Source organism: Vulpes lagopus, chromosome 3, assembly GCF_018345385.1.
Source record: "Vulpes lagopus strain Blue_001 chromosome 3, ASM1834538v1, whole genome shotgun sequence".
Classification (NCBI taxonomy): Eukaryota; Metazoa; Chordata; class Mammalia; order Carnivora; family Canidae; genus Vulpes; species Vulpes lagopus.
In genome coordinates, this window is record NC_054826.1 from 68,255,604 (window position 1) to 68,274,077 (window position 18,474).

Here is an 18,474-nt window from a genome sequence, read left to right on the forward strand (position 1 = left end):
GGGTTGATAAGTTAGTAAAATGTGCTCAGGGGCCCTATGCAGGTATATTATTGATTTTATAATAATAAAAAGTACCAATCTTTTTTAAAAATTGAGTTACAACTGACACATGACATTACAGCTGACCCTGAACAACACAGGTTTGAACTGTACAGGTTCACTTATAGCTGAATTTTTTTACAGTATAACACTATAAATGTATTTTCTCTTCCTTATGATTTTCTTAACATTTCTTTTATCTGGCTTATTTCATTCTAAGAATACAGTATTAATACATATAACACACAAAATATATGTTCTTATGGTAAGGCATCTGGTCCACAGTAAACTCTTAGTAATTAAGTTTTGGAGAGCCAAAATTTAAATTTTTTTTTAAATTTTATTTATTTATGATAGGCACACAGTGAGAGAGAGAGAAGCAGAGACACAGGCAGAGGGAGAAGCAGGCTCCATGCACCGGGAGCCCGACGTGGGATTCGATCCCGGGTCTCCAGGATCGCGCCCTGGGCCAAAGGCAGGCGCTAAACCACTGCGCCACCCAGGGATCCCGGAGAGCCAAAATTTATACGCAGATTTTTAACTACACAGGGTATAGGAACCCTTAATCCCCTCCCCCACATTATTCAGGATCAACCATATATTAATTTCATATGCACAACATAATGATTCGATGTTTGTATATATTGCAAAGTGATTATCACATTAAGTATATAGTTAATATTTATGACCCCACAGTCCAATTTTTCTTGTAATGAGACTTTAAAGATATACCCTCTTAGCAACTTTTATTTATTTAAGATTTTTTTTATTATTATTTATTCATGATAGTCATAGAGAGAGGAGAGAGAGGCAGAGACACAGGCAGAGGGAGAAGCAGGCTCCATGCCAGGAGCCTGACACAGGACTCGATCCTGGGACCCTGGGATCACACCCTGGGCCAAAGGCCGGCGCCAAACCGCCGAGCCACCCAGGGATTCCCCCCTCTTAGCAACTTTTAAATATGCTATATAGTATTAACTATAGTCACCATGCTAACATTACATCCCATGACAATTTATTTTTTTTTAATTTTTTTAATATTTTTTATTTATGATAGTCAGAGAGAGAGAGAGAGAGAGGCAGAGACATAGGCAGATGGAGAAGCAGGCTCCATGCACCGGGAGCCTGACGTGGGATTCGATCCCGGGTCTCCAGGATCACGCCCTGGGCCAAAGGCAGGCGCTAAACCGCTGCACCACCCAGGGATCCCCCATGACAATTTATAATCTGAAGTTTATATCTTCCACTAAAATATTTTTTTCTTTTTTTTTCTGAATAACAATCTTTTTTTTTTTTTTTAAGATTTTATTTATTTATTCATGAGAGACACACAGAGAAAGGCAGAGACACAGGCAGAGGGAGAAGCAGACTCCATGCAGGGAACCCGACCTGGGACTTGATCTCGGGTCTCCAGGATCACACCCTGGGTGAAAGGCAGGCACTAAACCGCTGAGCCACCTGGGCTGCCCTCTGAATAACAATCTATTGTGTAGATATACACCGTACTTTCTTTATCCACTCATCTATTAACGGACACTTAAAGTTGTTGTTATATCTTGGTGACTGTAAAGAATACTGCAACAAACGTGGGGGTGCATATACCTTTTTGAGTTAAGTGTTTTCTTTTTCTCTGGGTAAATACCCAGAAGTGGAATCACTGAACTATATGTTATTTCTGTTTTTTATTTGAGGAATCTCCATACTGTTTTCTTTTTTCTTTTTTTTTCCATACTGTTTTCCACAGGGGCTACACCAATTTACATTCTCACCAATAATACATGAGTGTTCCCTTTTCTTCATATCAACACTTGTTATTTCTTGTCTTTCTCATAAAAGCCATTCTCACAAGTATGAGATGATATCTCACTGTGGTTTTGATTTTCTCAAATATAAAGTGTTAACTGTGATTTTTAAAACCAAGTAAAACAGGGATCCCTGGGTGGCGCAGCGGTTTGGCGCCTGCCTTTGGCCCAGGGCCCGATCCTGGAGGCCCGGGATCGAATCCCACATCAGGCTCCCGGTGCATGGAGCCTGCTTCTCCCTCCGCCTGTGTCTCTGCCTCTCTCTCTCTCTCTCTGTGACTATCATAAATAAATAAAAAATTAAAAAAAAAAAAAAAAAAAAAAAAAAAAAAAAACCAAGTAAAACACTATAATTAAAAAATCAGACATTTGCACATTACTTATGCAATATTCCAACCAAAAATGTGTAATCAGATTCTTAGCTTAAGGAAATATCAAACACCAATTGATGGAAATCTAATGTAATACTGGCTTATATTTTTCAAAAATGTCTATGTGATGAAAGAGAAAGAATGGCTGAGGAACTGTTCCAGATTAAAGGACAATAAAGAGATCTGACAATTAAATGCAGTATGAAATCGTGAAATGGATACTCTAATACTTGAAAGGACATTACAGGGATAATTAATGAAACAAATATGTATTATAGAAAAGAGAATTATATCAATGTTACATTTCCTTTCCTATGATTATGTAACAAAATATTCTTAGGAAATATACACTAAATTATTAAAGGGGTAAAGGAGTCTAACGTATGCAATCTTTTCTCAAATGGTTCTGATGGACAATAAAATGTGACTGCTGGGGGGGGGGGGCTGGGGGCAGATGTGAGAACACTTGTCCAATTTTAAAATGTCAAAATTAAACATGAGCTGGTTTCCAAAAAAAAAAAAAAAAAAAAGAGTGACTGCAAATGAGGCAACTATTAAAAGTTGAATTAAGAAGGGCTATGGGGGATCCCTGGGTGGCGCAGCGGTTTGGCGCCTGCCTTTGGCCCAGGGCGTGATCCTGGAGACCCGGGATCGAATCCCACGTCGGGCTCCCGGTGCATGGAGCCTGCTTCTCCCTCTGCCTGTGTCTCTGCCTCTCTCTCTCTCTCTGTGACTATCATAAATAAATAAAAATTAAAAAAAAAAAAAAAAAGAATCAATTTAAAAAAAAAAAAAAAAAAAGAAGGGCTATGGTAGGGATCCCTGGGTGGCGCAGCGGTTTGGCGCCTGCCTTTGGCCCAGGGCGCGATCCTGGAGACCCGGGATCGAATCCCACATCAGGCTCCCAGTGCATGGAGCCTGCTTCTCCCTCTGCCTGTGTCTCTGGCTCTCTCTCTCTCTCTCTCTGTATGACTATCATAAAAAAAAAAAAAAAAAAAAAAGAAGGGCTATGGTAGTTCTTTGTTCTGTTCTTGAATTGTCTAAAATTTAAAATGATTTCAAAATGTTTGTTTTTTTTTTTATTTTTTTAAATTTATTTATGATAGTCACAAAGAGAGAGAGAGAGAGAGGCAGAGACACAGGCAGAGGGGGAAGCAGGCTCTATGCACCGGGAGCCCGATGTGGGATTCGATCCCGGGTCTCCAGGATCACGCCCTGGGCCAAAGGCAGGCGCCAAACCGCTGCGCCACCCAGGGATCCCTCAAAATGTTTTTTAAAAGCTGTGCAATAAGACATGCACATGTGGACTTACTGTCTTCTGTTGTTGAGACCTTTCCAGTTTGACCAAAAATGACATTAGCAGCAGATAAACAGTGCCTGGCCTCCATAAAACATAGCTGTTGAGGAAATAAACGAGGGTAAGTGCAATTATCACCTAGCCTTATTTGCAATTAGACTTACATAAAGCCTTCTACTATGAGAAAAGCTATAAAATTAGGTAAAACCCACTAAGGAAACCCTGTATGGTTGCTAAACATTAAGAAGGAATAGGACATGTATTCTCTGGTTAAAAAGCTACCTCAAAGATTAAAATAATAAAGCCCCCAAACTCTTACTAATAATCCAAACCGGCTGAGAGACAACTGCTGACTGAACCAAAAGTTAGCTCTCCTCAAGCTATCAGTAAGTATAATACCAGAATGGCTATCATCCTAAACTGAGAATGCTTCAGATGGCTCTGTAGGTTCAGTTCATAGAGCCAAAATGCCATGCCTGATAAATATGTAGGCAACTTACACCCTGTCAGAGGACTCGAAGATTGGATTTTCTGAAGTTTAGAGATCTCTCTATATATCTTACCTCAAAGGCAAAAAGGGTAAATATGGATATGAAGATATTCCCCTCTTCTAGAATTTTGAGAGATTTATGTATAATGAATGAATGAAGGCTCCCACCCTAAAGTCAACAGATTCCCTGAAGTTCTGAAGTCAACAGATTTCCACAGATGAACTATATGGAATTGCTTTACCAACACACTTGAAGGCTTCCTAACTCAAATCTGGGCATGGTAAAGTTGTCAAACACTTGGAGAAGATCCCCTCGGTAACATAAACACTTTGCATCTATCATGTAAATCACAGGACCAACCCAGCAGAAATACAAAGTTAAAGTCCAACTTTTAGTTGGAAGCCACCCTCATTAATTAAATGTCTAATTCATATTAATAATACCTCATTTTGCTAAGATTTTTCATGGTTGGCTATGACTTTATAAGCTCAGCACTAAGCGTATCTCTCCATTACAGCAAATTCAGAAGCCACCTTTAGAATAGCTGGGGTACCATGTACAGTATTAGCCCAGCAACATCTACAGATCAAAATGTTGGTGTTAAACCTCAGAAACCCAAGGAATGTTACAGTTTACGTAAAGAAGCTTTAATTGTCCCTCTGCAATCCCTTACCCATCGTTATCACTTTAGCTTTGTTCAGATTGGTTCCCTGCAAGCAACCACTGCTAGAACAGTGAGTGCCATGTGCCCTTGAGGTGGCTGGTAAATGTGGGACTTTTAGCACCTGCCAGGTAGGGACACATAAAATAGCAAAACCTCATCACTGGAACCAGATGAAGATGAGAATGATATAAATGACAATTGCATCGTTTTAAGAAAAATGGTTCAAATCTCTGTTTGCAATAGAACTCAGCTAGTTGTAACAAAAACGTATAGAACATTTTGGCTTAAAAAAAAAAGCACAGGGTGGGGGAGGTACTAATGAAAATCACCGCATGCTCCACATAAGCAATGCTTAACAACTTTAAATTTTTTATTACACTTTAAATTAATATCTAGATATCTTATTACTATTAATATTGATGGAGTTTCAAGTGTTAATTAAAATCTCAATGAATACATAGCTTTAAAGTTGCTAAACAAAACAAATAAGGGGCCTCTGGAAGCTATAGAAAAAGGTGCCACAAGCAGAGGCACCGGATAACACTTCTGATGATGATCACGATGAAATGGATTCATGAGTTAGATTTAACCAAATGCTCCAATATACGCAACAGCGTTACTTACACGCTTGATCTTAGACCAAAGTCCTAGAAGCGATGCTGCAGTCACCACAGCCCTTTCTCGCCTGCTAATAGCTTTTCTGAATGAAATTCTGTGGGACAATACTTTAAACATAGGGCGCATTTACAGAACCAGCACTAACAGAAAGCTTAGAAAGGATAAAGGCCCAGTAAGGATATGGCAGCAGGTAACCAGAGAGATTTAAGGAAACCTGATAAGTAAAAAATTACCAAAATTTCAGAGTGAATCAGAAATACAAATAAAAGTAATTTCTATTGCTGAGTATCTTATTGAGGATTAATAGAAAATTTGGCTGGGAAAGGTGGCTTACAAGGGTTTTAGCATTAAAACTTAGAGACTAAAGAAATAAACAGATCAATTAAAACTATACCAACATGATTCTGAATAATTCTGTATATGTGCTGCCGAAGCAAGCACAGACTCTGAATAATTCTGATAAACAACTGAGAAGCTCAAGTTTGTTCCTATGTAATCCTCCAGAAGATGTATATCATAAAGAGCTACAACTCTGGAATTGAACAGACATTTCCCACAGAGAAAAATTACTATAGAGGAGTTAATTCTAAAGAATAACTGAAATGCATCACATGCTTTTATCGAAGCCCACATTTAACAGTCAACTTCCTCGGACAAATCCTCATAGTTACCAGATTACCGCCGCATAAAGATAAAACTGTATCTCTAAAGAATAAACTCTGTAGTTTAAGGTAACATCTCAAATGAACTAATAGTGTGCTATAGCAAAAAAGAATTGGTCTTAGGTAACTAACTTGCAATTTTAGGGGCTAGCAGCATGTAAGACAATGATAAAACTCAGCATCTTACAATTCAAAAAGATTAATGCAAAAAAAAAAGCAATAAAAGTCTAGTATACTGACAAACTGGGTTGCATTTTTCTGTCCAATTTACATCATAAAATACAAGCTACCTGTTTTTAAAGGATGACATTTTCAAGGTACTACTGGTTTTATTTTTATATACACTAGCAGTAACTTTGTTAGACAACTATTTGAGAAGCTTACCTTATTGATGTAAAATTGTGACAAGGTAGCAGCATTAATAGCCCACTCTATAGGATGGTAGGCATTGTGTTCAAGCTGGCGTTTTAGGGTACTGTGACAATAATGAGCAGCCTTCTCAAACATTTCCATATGCTGGTAGACTTGAGCCAGGTAATAGAGGTTATGAGTATAAACCTTCTCAAATCTATGAAGAAAAAGTGAATATTTGCATAATGGTTTACAATTTATAAGGAACTTTCATACAGGTTGGTCCTCATCCCAACTCTTTTGAGTTGGGTATGGCTATTGTATCGATCTGACAGATAAGGAAAATGGAGCCTCAGATTTGAACAGAGTCACATATCTAGTAAGTGGTAAATGGAGGTTTTTAAATCTATGTCAGAATCCACATTCTATAGCCTTAGAGTGTCTCAAAAGAGAAAATACTGTGCTTTTTGTAACAATCATCATATCTATACTATATGGAATTACCTGTGAGAGCTGATTCTGTACCTACTCACCTTTTTGATCTCTCCTGTTCAGCAAGTTTCTCTTCTTCAGGAAGAAAATGCTCAGTAGGATCAAGAGGAGGACTCCCAATCTACAATTAAAGAAAAACAAAACTCTAAAATTTTAAATTGTAAACACCAAGCGCCCTCCTCTGGAGAAACTGGAGAAATCAAATTTTTAAAGCCTAGTATACTCCATTTTTCACTAGTTCATTTTCATGTTACCCAAGAAGGAATTTTCTTAACCATAAAATTTTAAAGAATCAAACAAATAAAAGGAGATTGCCTAGAAGCTCACACTTGACAAAATTTTAACTGCTGTTGGAGGTGAACCTCAAATACATTTAAAAAGACCTACCAGGGAACCCCGGGTGGCTCAGTGGTTTAGTGCTGCCTTTGGCCCAGGGCGCGATCCTGGAGACCCGGGATCGAATCCCACATCAGGCTCCCGGTGCATGGAGCCTGCTTCTCCCTCTGCCTGTGTCTCTGCCTCTCTCTCTCTCTCTCTCTGTGACTATCATAAATAAATTAAAAAAAAATTAAAAAAAAAAAAAAAAAAAAAAAAAAAAAAGACCTACCAGGGAACCCCGGGTGGCTCAGTGGTTTAGTGCTGCCTTTGGCCCAGGGTGTGATCCTGGAGACCTGGGATCGAGTCCCACGTCGGGCTTCCTTCATGGAGCCTGCTTCTCCCTCTGCCTGTGTCTCTGCCCCTCTCTCTCTCTCTCCTCTGTGTATTCTCATGAATAAATAAAGAAATCTTTAAAAATAAATAAATTAATAAAAAGATCTACCAATTTGCCTTAGAGATGCATAACTCCTTTAGCCTTAATTTTGTCTGGTAAAAAAAAAATCTTTTAAAAACCCACATAAGTGCTCGCTTCGGCAGCACACATACTAAAACTGGAACAATATAAAAACCTACATAAGTGGAGCACCTGGCTGGTTCAGTTGGTAGACCACATGACTCGTGATGGGGGGGGGGGTGAATTTGAACCCCATGTTGGGTGTAGGGATTACTTGGAAAATAACATCTTAAAAAAAAACCTACATAATTATGACAAATAAAAAAGATATATTCAGGGATGCCTGGGTGGCTCAGCAGTTGAGCATCTGCCTTTGGCTCAAGGCGTGATCCTGGAATCCCAGAATCGAGTCCCACATCAGACTCCTTGCGTGGAGCCTGCTTCTCCCTCTGCCTGTCTCTGCCTCTCTCTCTGTGTGTGTCTCTCATGAATTAAAAAAAAAAAAAAAGATATATTCATCCTTAGAGTAATATTGTTCTAAACTGACCGCTACCGAAAATCATATCAAAGTTTTAAATATTTGCTTTAATATTTTTTTCCTTAAGGGAATGACAAAAGTATATAGATTACCCTCTTTTAATACAGGGGCAATAAAATCAGTGATTCTATTGCTTACTGCCTTGGCCAAGTCACCCAATCTCTCTGTGCTTCTGTTTTCTCATTGATAAAATTACCTCATAGGATTGCTAGAGGATTCAATGAGTTAATACGTGTAAATCATTTATAATACCAACTTAAGCCCTCCAAAGGAGCACAACCTAACTTCTGCCTCATTCTACTTCTATGAGGATAGACCCATCTGCAAGACCAGCCTTGCTTTAAAGTGAATTCACTAAACTCCAAGGAGCAAAAGTGCCTTCCATTTTTAAAAATATGATCTTACATTCTGGATATAAATACTAGAAGTATCACAATTTGGGTTCCTAGAATTCACAGAAAGTAGAAATGACTAAGACAGGAAGCAAGGGCCAAGGCAGACATAAGAGATAAATTAATTCCTCCAAGATGGCAATAATTTTGAAGGCTGTTTATATGCTTACTCTAAAAAAAAAAAAAAAAAAAAGCTTACTTTTTTTAAAGATTTTATTTATTTATTTAAGACTGACAGAGATAGCGACAGAGCATTAGTGGGGAGGAGAGAGAAGTAGGCTCCCCACTGAGCAGGGAGCCCGACACGGGGATCAATCCCAGGACCCAGATATCATAACCTTAGCCAAAAGCAGATGCTTAATCGACTGAGCCACTCATGCACCCTTGCTTATTACTCTTTTAATGAAGGGAATTAGTCAATATATTATTTTCTATACATACTTCATTGTTACAGCTACCACATGTCATAGATAACCCCATCAAACCACTCTGTTCTCTGAACTCAAACACTGGTATAACTGAGTACTGTTCAATGTATGTTTTATGTTTCCATATTAATACTAATTTTTAATGAAATATAGACGTGTGGTATCTATGGTATCTATTTTGAGGGGGGAGGGCAGGGGAAAGCAAGAGAGAATTTCAAGCAGGCTCCATGCCAAGCACAGAGCCCAACTCCGGCTCCATCTCACAACCCTGAGATCATGATCTGAGCTGAAATCAGGAGTCAGATGCTTAACTGACTGAGCCACCCAGGCAGCCTATATCTTCACAATTGAAATGAACAATTTCATGTATAAGAGCGTGAGCCTGAAATCATGAAAAGAGGTGTTTTATACAGATAGATGTTTCTGTAATTTGTCCCACACAACCGACTACAAGGACCCGCATAGACACAGGCAGGCTAAGAAATGCTGTTTGTGAGACTCATGTTGTGAGAATGACCTCGGGAACCTGGTTGTTTGAAATACACAATCTGGCCTTCAGGTCAGAACTGGCCCTTCTGTTCTGGACATCAAGAGCTACACATCTCATCTCACTTCCCCTCCTGCTCCAGACTGGGCTGACCTCCCGGAATGGAATCCGAGAAGGGAGGCAGACACATATAGCCCAGGCTCCTTGAAAATACAAAAACAAGATAACAAAGAAATGTAGCTTGTTCCAAACTGCACGTAGGCAAACAAATGTTTAACTTCAAACCTCATCATTTGCCCTATAAATATGGCCTCTATGGGGATGGTCAGTTGGAAGTCTCACCTAGGCCTCTTGGGTCAGGACTCCAACCTGACTGCTTCCACAGGGCTTCTCCAGTTAATGAGGATTGATGTTGTAAGAACCCAACATGCTGTACCGTTGCCTTATTCTCATTTTATTGCCTACTATTACCTTCATCTATGTGTAGATTCCTTTCCTCTTCTGTTTCCATTAGGTTTCTATAATAATAATAAAGTTTTCCTTCCTTTTTGAAACCTAATCATGGCTGTTGTGAATCTTTTGTTCAGAACAGAGAGAAACATTTCCATTTGGCTTTGTGGTATTCTGCTCCTCTTAGTACATTAGGAAGAAAATTAAAATACTAAGGTAGAGGATCCCTGGGTAGCTCAGCGGTTTAGCGCCTGCCTTCGGCCCAGGGTATGATCCTGGAGTCACAGGATCGAGTCCCACATCGGGTTCCCTGCGTGGAGCCTGCTTCTGCCTCTATCTGTGTCTCATGAATTAAAAAAAAAAAAAACAAAAACAAAAAAAAACAACAACCAAGGTAGAAGACTTTTATTATTTATTTATTTTTAAAGATTTTATTTATTTATTCATGAGAGACACAGAGAGAGAGAGGCAGAGACACAGGCAGAGGGAGAAGCAGGCTCTCTGCAAGGAGCCAGATGTGGAACTCGATCTCAGATCCCAGGATCATGCCCTGAGCTGAAGGCAGACGCTCAAAGCTGAACTACCCAGGCGTCCTACTAGAAGACTTTTAAAATGTACATTCTAAAATTCCTTGGGGAGGGAGAGCCTGCATGACTCAGTTGGGTAAGTGTCTGCCTTCAGCTCAGGTTATGATCCCAAGGTTGTGGGTTCGGAGCCCTGTGTTGGGCTCTCTGCTCAGCCTGCTTCTCCCTCTCCCTCTACCTGCTGCTCTGCCTACTTGTGCTCTCTCTGTCAAATAAATAAATAAAATCATTAAAAAAAAAAAAAAAGCATCTGCCTTCAGCTCAGGTCATGATCCTGAGTCCTAGGATCAAGCTTGGTAGCAGGCTTCCTGCTCAGCAGGGAGTCTGCTTCTCCCTCTCCCTCTGTACCTACCGCCCCTTCTTGCCCCCTGCCCTGGATTGTGTTCTCTACCTCAAATAAATAAATAAAATCTTAAAAATAAAATTCCTTGGGGGTTAAATTAACATGCTGATTTGCTCCAATCTTTATCCTCCAGGGGCAGCTTTTTAGGGGTAGGGACCATACTTTATTTCTATTTGATTCCCTAGCATTTTGCACAGTATCTGGCACATAGTAAAAACAATAAATGTCTAGTGAATTAAACTGACAAAACAAATAGGAATGTTCCATCTGCCATCTGCATTCTGCTCACAGCACATTCCTCTTATCTATTATCATCATTTTGGTATAGATATCAAAGTCCTCTCTATACTACACAGTTCTTAAAGCTAAAGCACATTTGTGCTTTAGACTAAGTCTAACTACTAAGTGAGACAACAGAGTATAGTGGTTCAAAGTATGGGTTCTGGGGCAGCCCCTGGTGGCTCAGCGGTTTAGCGTCGCCTTCAGCCCAGAGCGTGATCCTGGAGACCCGGGATCGAGTCCTGTGTCGGGCTCCCTGCATGGAGCCTGCTTCTCCCTCTGCCTGTGTCTCTGCCTCTCTCTCTCTCTCTCGTCTCTGTGTATTCTCATAAATAAATAAATAAAATCTTAAAAAAAAGAAAAAGTATGGGTTCTGGAATCAGATCATGTGAGTTGAAATCCTAGCTTCACCACTTACTATTGTGTGGCCTTGGGCAAGTCATAATCTAGTGTGCTTCTCTTTCCTCATCTATATAATAGGAATAATAAAAGAATCTACCTTATAAATTGTCATGAGAATTAAATGGATAATATGTAAATCATTTATAATAGTGCCTGTAGGTACTGTAAATAAGTGCTTAAATGTTGTTAAATAAGTAAAATACCAAAAAGTGGGAATAAAACTAAAAAGCTTCTACACAAGTAAAGGAAACCAACAACAAAATAAAAAGGCAACTTGCCAAATGGGAGAAAATTTCTGCAAATCATGTATTTGAGAAGGGGTTAATAGCCAAAATATATAAAGAACTTATGCAGGAACAAGCCCGGGTGGCTCAGCAATTTAGCGCCGCCTTTGGCCCAGGGCCTGATCCTCAGCCTGTGTCTCTCATGAATAAATAAATAAAATCTTAAAAAAAAAAAAAAAAAGAACTCATGCAACTCAATAGCAAAAAAACCCAAACAATCTAATTAGAAAATGGGCAGAGATCTATATAGACATTGTTCAGAAGATGACATACAGATGGTCAATAAACACAAGAAAAGACGCTCAACGTCACTAACCATAAGGGAAATGCAAATTAGAACCCAGCTGTCAGAATGGCTATTATTAAAAAAGACAAGAAATAACAAGCGCTGGCAAAGATCTAGAGGAAAGGGAACACTTAAGCACTGCTGACAGAAGTGTAAACTAGGCAGCCTCTATGGATAACAGTATGGAGGGTTCCCAAAAAATTTAAAATAGAACTATCATATGATCCAGCAATTCCACTTCTGGATAATTATCCAAAGGGAATGAAAATACTAATTCAAAAAGAAATAAGCACCCCCAAGCTCATGTAGCACTTTTTACAACAGCCAAGACATGGAAACAATGTAAGATAAATGGATTTTAAAATGTGGTGTGTAGGGGATCCCTAGGTGGCTCAGCGATTTGGGGCCCACTTTCGGCCCAGAGATGATCCTGGAGTCCTGGGATCGAGTCCCGCGTCAGGCTCCTTGCATGGAGCCTGCTTCTCCCTCTGCCTGTGTCTCTGCCTCTCTCTCTCTCTCTCTCATGAATAAACAAATAAAATCTTTTTTAAAAATAAAATAAAATAGGGATCCCTGGGTGGCGCAGCGGTTTGGCGCCTGCCTTTGGCCCAGGGCGCGATCCTGGAGACCCCAGATCGAATCCCAGGTCGGGCTCCCGGTGCATGGAGCCTGCTTCTCCCTCTGCCTATGTCTCTGCCTCTCTCTCTCTCTGTGTGACTATCATAAAAAAAAAAAAAAAAAAAAAATTAAAATAAAATGGAAATTATTTAGCTATTAAAAAAAGGAGGAAATCCTTCCCCTTGCAATATGGATGCACTTTAAGGACATTATGGTAAATGAAATAAGTCAGAGAAAGACAAATAGCATATGATCTCACTTATATGTACAATCTTAAAAACAAAACAAAAAACCACACACAAGGGCAGCCCCGGTGGCTCAGTGGTTTGGCGCCGCCTTCAGTTCAGGATGTGATCCTGGAGGCCAGGGATCAAGTCCCACGTCGGGCTCCTTGCATGGGGTCTGTTTCTCCCTCTGCCTCTCTCTGTGTGTCTCTCATGAATAAAAAACCACGCACAAAAAAAAGAGTTCCTAGATGGAGAGTAGACTGGTTGTTTCCAGGGGTGGAGGTAGCAGAGAAAAGGGTGAAGGTGATCAAGAGGCAAAAACTTCCAGTTATAACACAAATAAATCCTGGGAATGTACTGGTACAGTATGGTGCCTACGGTTAATAATACTGTATTGTATATTTGAATTTTGCTAAGAGAACAGATCTTACAAGTTCTCAACACAAGAAAAAAAACTGTACATGTATGTGGTGACAGATATTAACTAGACTGGTGTTGAACATTTCACAATATATACATATATTGAATCATTATGTTGTATATCCTATACTAATGTTATATGTCAATTATATCTCAATTTAAAATAAAGATTTAACATAATGAGCAAACAAATCAGCCAGAAAACACAAACGAGTAATACACATAAAAAGGCATGAAGTAAACACTTTCAAAAGAAAAAATAAAAATGGAATATAAACACTTAAAAAAAATCAAAGAAATTCAAGTTAAAATGAGATATTTTGCCTACAATAACAGATTTTTTTAAAAGCTATATAAGGGAAAGTTGTGAAGCAGATGAGAACTTTCATACACTAGTGAAATAAGAGTACATTGCTAGTCTTTTTGGAAAGCAATTTTATAACACGTTCAAATGCTTTTAAAATGGCCATTCTCCAAATACTGAATGGTACAACTTATATGTGGCATCTTAAAAAAAAAAAAAAAAAAAAAAAAAAAAGGGTGAACTCCTAGAAATAGAGTAGAATGGTGAGTGCCAGAGGCTGGGAGAAGGGGAAATGGGGAGAATGTGGGCAAAGGGCACAGACTTCCAGTTATGAGTCTAAAGATCTAATAAGTAGCATAGTGACTATAATTACAATACTATATTGTATACTTGAAAGTTGCTAAGAAACTAATTCATAAATGTTCTCATCACCCCCTCCAAAAAATAAAAAAGTAATCCTACTGTGGTAATCATTTGTAATATATCCATGTGCCAAATTATCATACTGTACATCCTAAACTTATATAATATTATATGTCAGTTATATCAATACATCTGGGAGGGGTGCCTGGCTGGCTCACTGGTAGAGCATGAGACTCTTAATCCTGGAGGTGTGAGTTTGAGCCCCACACTGGGTGTACAGATTACTTAAAAAAAAAAAAAAAACTGGTAAGATAACTTCTTAAACTTTTTTTTTTTTAAGATTCTATTTATTTATTCATGAGAGACACAGAGCATAGAGCAGCAGAGACATGGGGCAGAGGGAGAAGCAGGCTCCCTGTGGGAAGCCCGATATGGGACTTGATCCCAGGACCCCGGGATCACACCCTGAGCCAAAGGCAGACCTCAACCACTGAACCACCCAGGCATCCCTTAACTTTTTTTTTTTTTTTAAGTAATCTCTACACCCAATGTGGGGCTCAAACTCATGACCCCGAAATCAAGAGTTGCATGCTCCACTGAATAAGCCAGCCAGGTGCCCCAGATGTGGTCTCTTAACCTCAAACAAAACCTACTAATGAATAACTACTTGTAACTATAAAATACATTTTCTTTCTATTTACTTATTCTATATCTGAGCAATTTTATGGAGAAAAAGAATTCCTTTATCTTAATACAATAACTACTCAACAATATTGCCTTGGAAGGCAGCATGGTACAGTACAAAGAGCAAGAATTTGGGGTCTGATAAATGAGATTTAAATCCTGATTCTCTCACATAGTATATGTTAACCTCACTGAATCACAAACTACCTACCTATAAATGGGAACAGTACTTCCTTCATAAAGCAAAAAACCCCAGTGCCTCCTTCCTAAAGCTGTGAGAATAAAATACAGCCTGCTTATGCACTCAGTAAACATTAGTGTATATTAGTTACAACTTCTCAAACAAAAAATGTTCATGTTCACGGGGGATCCCTGGGTGGCTCAGCGGTTTAGCCCCTGCCTTGGGCCCAGGGTGTGATCCTGGAGTCCCGGGATCGAGTCCCACGTCGGGCTCCCTGCATGGAGCCTGCTTCTCCCTCTGCCTGTGTCTCTGCCTCTCTCTCTCCCTGTGTCTCTCATGAATGAATAAATAAAATCTTAAAAAAAAAAAAAACGTTCATGTTCACTACTTATAACATCTAGTCCACCTTTCCAGGGAGGATGAAAAAATGCTAATAGAGTATAATCAAGGTGTATGCATGTATTGTATACATCTTCCATGTATTTATGATCCAGATGTTTATCATTTTAATGGTGTTATCATATTCCCTTTAATTAGTGTACCATAGTTTACTTAACCATTCTGCAACTATATGATATGCAGAACATGTTTCCAGTGACTTTGCATTAAATACTCTATTACCTGCCCCCTACAACATTTCTGTGTTGTTGAGATAGGAAAGCTATCCCCATCTTACAGATGAGGATGGGTGGCACAGGTCTGTGTTCCCCCAGCTCAATCAGTTATAACCATAAACCAAACTAGAATCTGGGTCTCCCATCTTCAGATCCAGTGATTTCCCCTGCTGTGTTTAGATCTCTCCTTTACCTGGAATTATATTTCTTATCTACAGATTTTTCTTAAATAACATGCTAATGCCTGCCACTATTAGGTCCATAACTTATGAAATACTAAAACTATTTTTATTCAGAATGATACTAAGTACAAAATCAGATAAACAATTAAATTTTCCACCTAATACATATATGTGTGTATATATACATACATATTTAAACTGCAAAGCTCTATTAAATTCACTCAAGCATTCACACAGTAGTAACATTCTTTTTTTGGTTGATCTGGATGGACAAAGTGAAATAATCACTCATTATTTCAAGAAATTGGTATCGTTCTAGATGCTGTGGAAACAGCAGTAAATACAATAATAAAAAATACCTTGTCAACAGGGAGCTTACATTTTAGTACCAGGGATGGGTGATGAAACAAGATAAATCACTAAAATGAACAATGTTTTAGATAATGATAAGTGTGAGGCAGGAAATAAAGCAGGAGAGGAGGACAGGAAGTATTACAGGGGTGGTTTGTATTGGATGGAGTGGCTAATGAGTCCTCACTGGATGGAAGACATCTGAGTCACGAGCTGAAGGGAATGAAGGAGTGAGCCAGGTAGATACCTGGGGGAAGAGCAGTCTCAGCAGAGGAAACAGTTAAGGGCAAAGACTGTGAGTCAGGAGCTTGTCTGGTGTGTTTCAGGAACAGCAAGAAGGCCAATATAGCTATAGCACAATAAGACAGGAGGGAATAGGAGAAGATAAAATTAGAGAAGTAAAGAGCACCTGGGTGCAACGGTCGGTTGAGCATCCAACTCCTGGTTTCAGCTCAGGTTGAGATCTCAGGGTCGTGAGATCAAGCCCCACGTTGGGCTCTGCACTCAGCACCAAATCTGCTTAAGATTCTCACTGCCTGGGCAGCCCGGGTGGCTCAGTGGTTTAGTGCTGCCTTCAGCCCAGGGCATGATCCTGGAGACTCAGGATCGAGTCCCACGTCGGGCTCCCTGCGTGGAGCCTGTTTCTCCCTCTGCCTGTGTCTGTGTCTCTCATGAGTAAATAAATAAAATCTTTAAATAAAAAAAAAAAAAAAGATTCTCACTGCCTCTCCTTCTGTGCCCCCCAAATAAATAAATCTTTTTACAAAAAAATTACAGAAGTAATAGTAGCCAAATCAAATAACTTGTAGTCTTCATAAGGTCTTTGGGATCTACTCTGAGAGAGATGGGAAAGCCACTGGCAGACCTTGAGAGTAGTGATGGGATGTGATCTGCCTCTGAACAGGCTATGGACAGTCTGAGGGGGGCATGAGAGCAGGTAGGCCAGGCAGGAAACTACAGCAATAATCTCAGCAAGATAGGGTGGCAGCTTGGACCAGGTAATAGCAGTGACTTGAGTCTAGATATAATTTAAAGGTGAAGTCAACTATAGATTAGATATGGTGTGAGCAGAGGCAGAGTCTCCAAGATTCTAGCCTCAGCAACTGGAAGCAGGGGAGGTGAGGAGGAGGTTATCAGAAGCTCAATGTCAGACAGTAATTTTAGAGACATCTACTCCTTTAAAAAGTGCAAATGTCAAATCAGCAGTGGGACAGACAAGACCGGAGTTGGAGAGGTACAAATTGGAGATAAAATTGGGAGCCATCAGCTAAGAAATGGTATCTAGAATAAGGAAATGAATGCAGATGGAAAAAGGAGGTATCCAAAGACTCCACACTGGGCACTCCAGAGGCTGGGGAAATACGGAGGAAGCATCACAGACTGAGAAGAAAGAAAAAGAGGTGGAACAGCTAAGTAAAAGAAGTGTTTTAAGGAAAAGAGACTAAGAACTGTGCCAAATGCTAGATTGAGCAACTATGTCAAATGCTACTGATAAGTCAAATAAGATGAGGATTTAAAATTTACCACTGATTTTAGCAACATAGAAATATCTGGTGAACTTGGTAAGACACTGACTTTTCTTTCTTTTTCAAGATTTTTTTCAAATAACACAAACACATTTATCTCTAATTTGTATGAGGCAAAAAAATATCAGAGACCGATGCTTTACACATGCTCAGGGCCAGCTTATAAATGTTCCATTTAGTGGTATCTTAACACAAATCTGCATAGATGAAAAGAAACTGGCAAAATCTACTTCTTGCCATTCAAATTGTCAGATGGTGAAGACCAAAACAGAATGTTCCAACAGTTTTAATTTTTAAGATTTTAATTATTTATTTGAGAGAGAGAGAGTACATGCACACTGACATGGTGGGAAGGGGCAGAGTGAGAAAGCAGACCCCCTGCTGAGCAGGGAGCCTGCTGAGACTGGGGACTGGGATGAAGTAGGGACTCAGGACCCGGGACTCAATTCCCATATCCCCGATCCTTGGATCCTGGGATCATGACCTGAGCCAAAGGCAGATGCTTGAATGACTGAGCCACCCAGGCACCCCCCAGTTTTAATTTTTGGAAAAAAAAAAAAAAAACTATCACATTGGGAAAATGAAATAAACACAGTGAAATAAACCATACAAAGGCAAAGTGGAATAACAAAAAATATTTTACTAAAACATGAGATTACAGAAGTTTCCAAACAAGCCATACAAAATGATCATAAGCTTTTTCTTGAAGAAAGGATTCCACACTTGACAGCAAAGTCATAATGTTTATTAGTGAGGGCTGTGATGTTTGTTTAATGTTCCCATTTTGGTTCAATCAAGTCTGTCCATCTATAGCACCTAAATAAAATTAGACTTGGCTAGAGAGCATATTCTAAAGAACTGGTTAGCTGCTTTTAACCAATGCAATTAGATCACCATAAAAGGGGGAAAGGAGCTATAAAATTAAAATTACTTCTCCCCCTCAAAAAAAATAAAAATAAAAACACCCACACC

The 18,474-nt window shown here is 39.3% G+C and overlaps 1 protein-coding gene across 1 annotated transcript in view; it reads right to left on the minus strand.

Moving 5' to 3' along the window:
* The window catches only part of LOC121488154 (kinesin family binding protein), a 40,766-nt gene that overhangs the window by 13,469 nt on the left and 8,823 nt on the right, over window positions 1-18,474 (minus strand). The window contains exons 3-5 of the mRNA XM_041750466.1: window positions 6,829-6,908; window positions 6,329-6,512; window positions 3,525-3,609 (exon numbers count right to left, since the gene is read on the minus strand). Of these exons, the coding sequence (XP_041606400.1) occupies window positions 3,525-3,609; window positions 6,329-6,512; window positions 6,829-6,908 (349 nt within the window). The remainder of the gene's footprint in view (window positions 1-3,524; window positions 3,610-6,328; window positions 6,513-6,828; window positions 6,909-18,474) is intronic.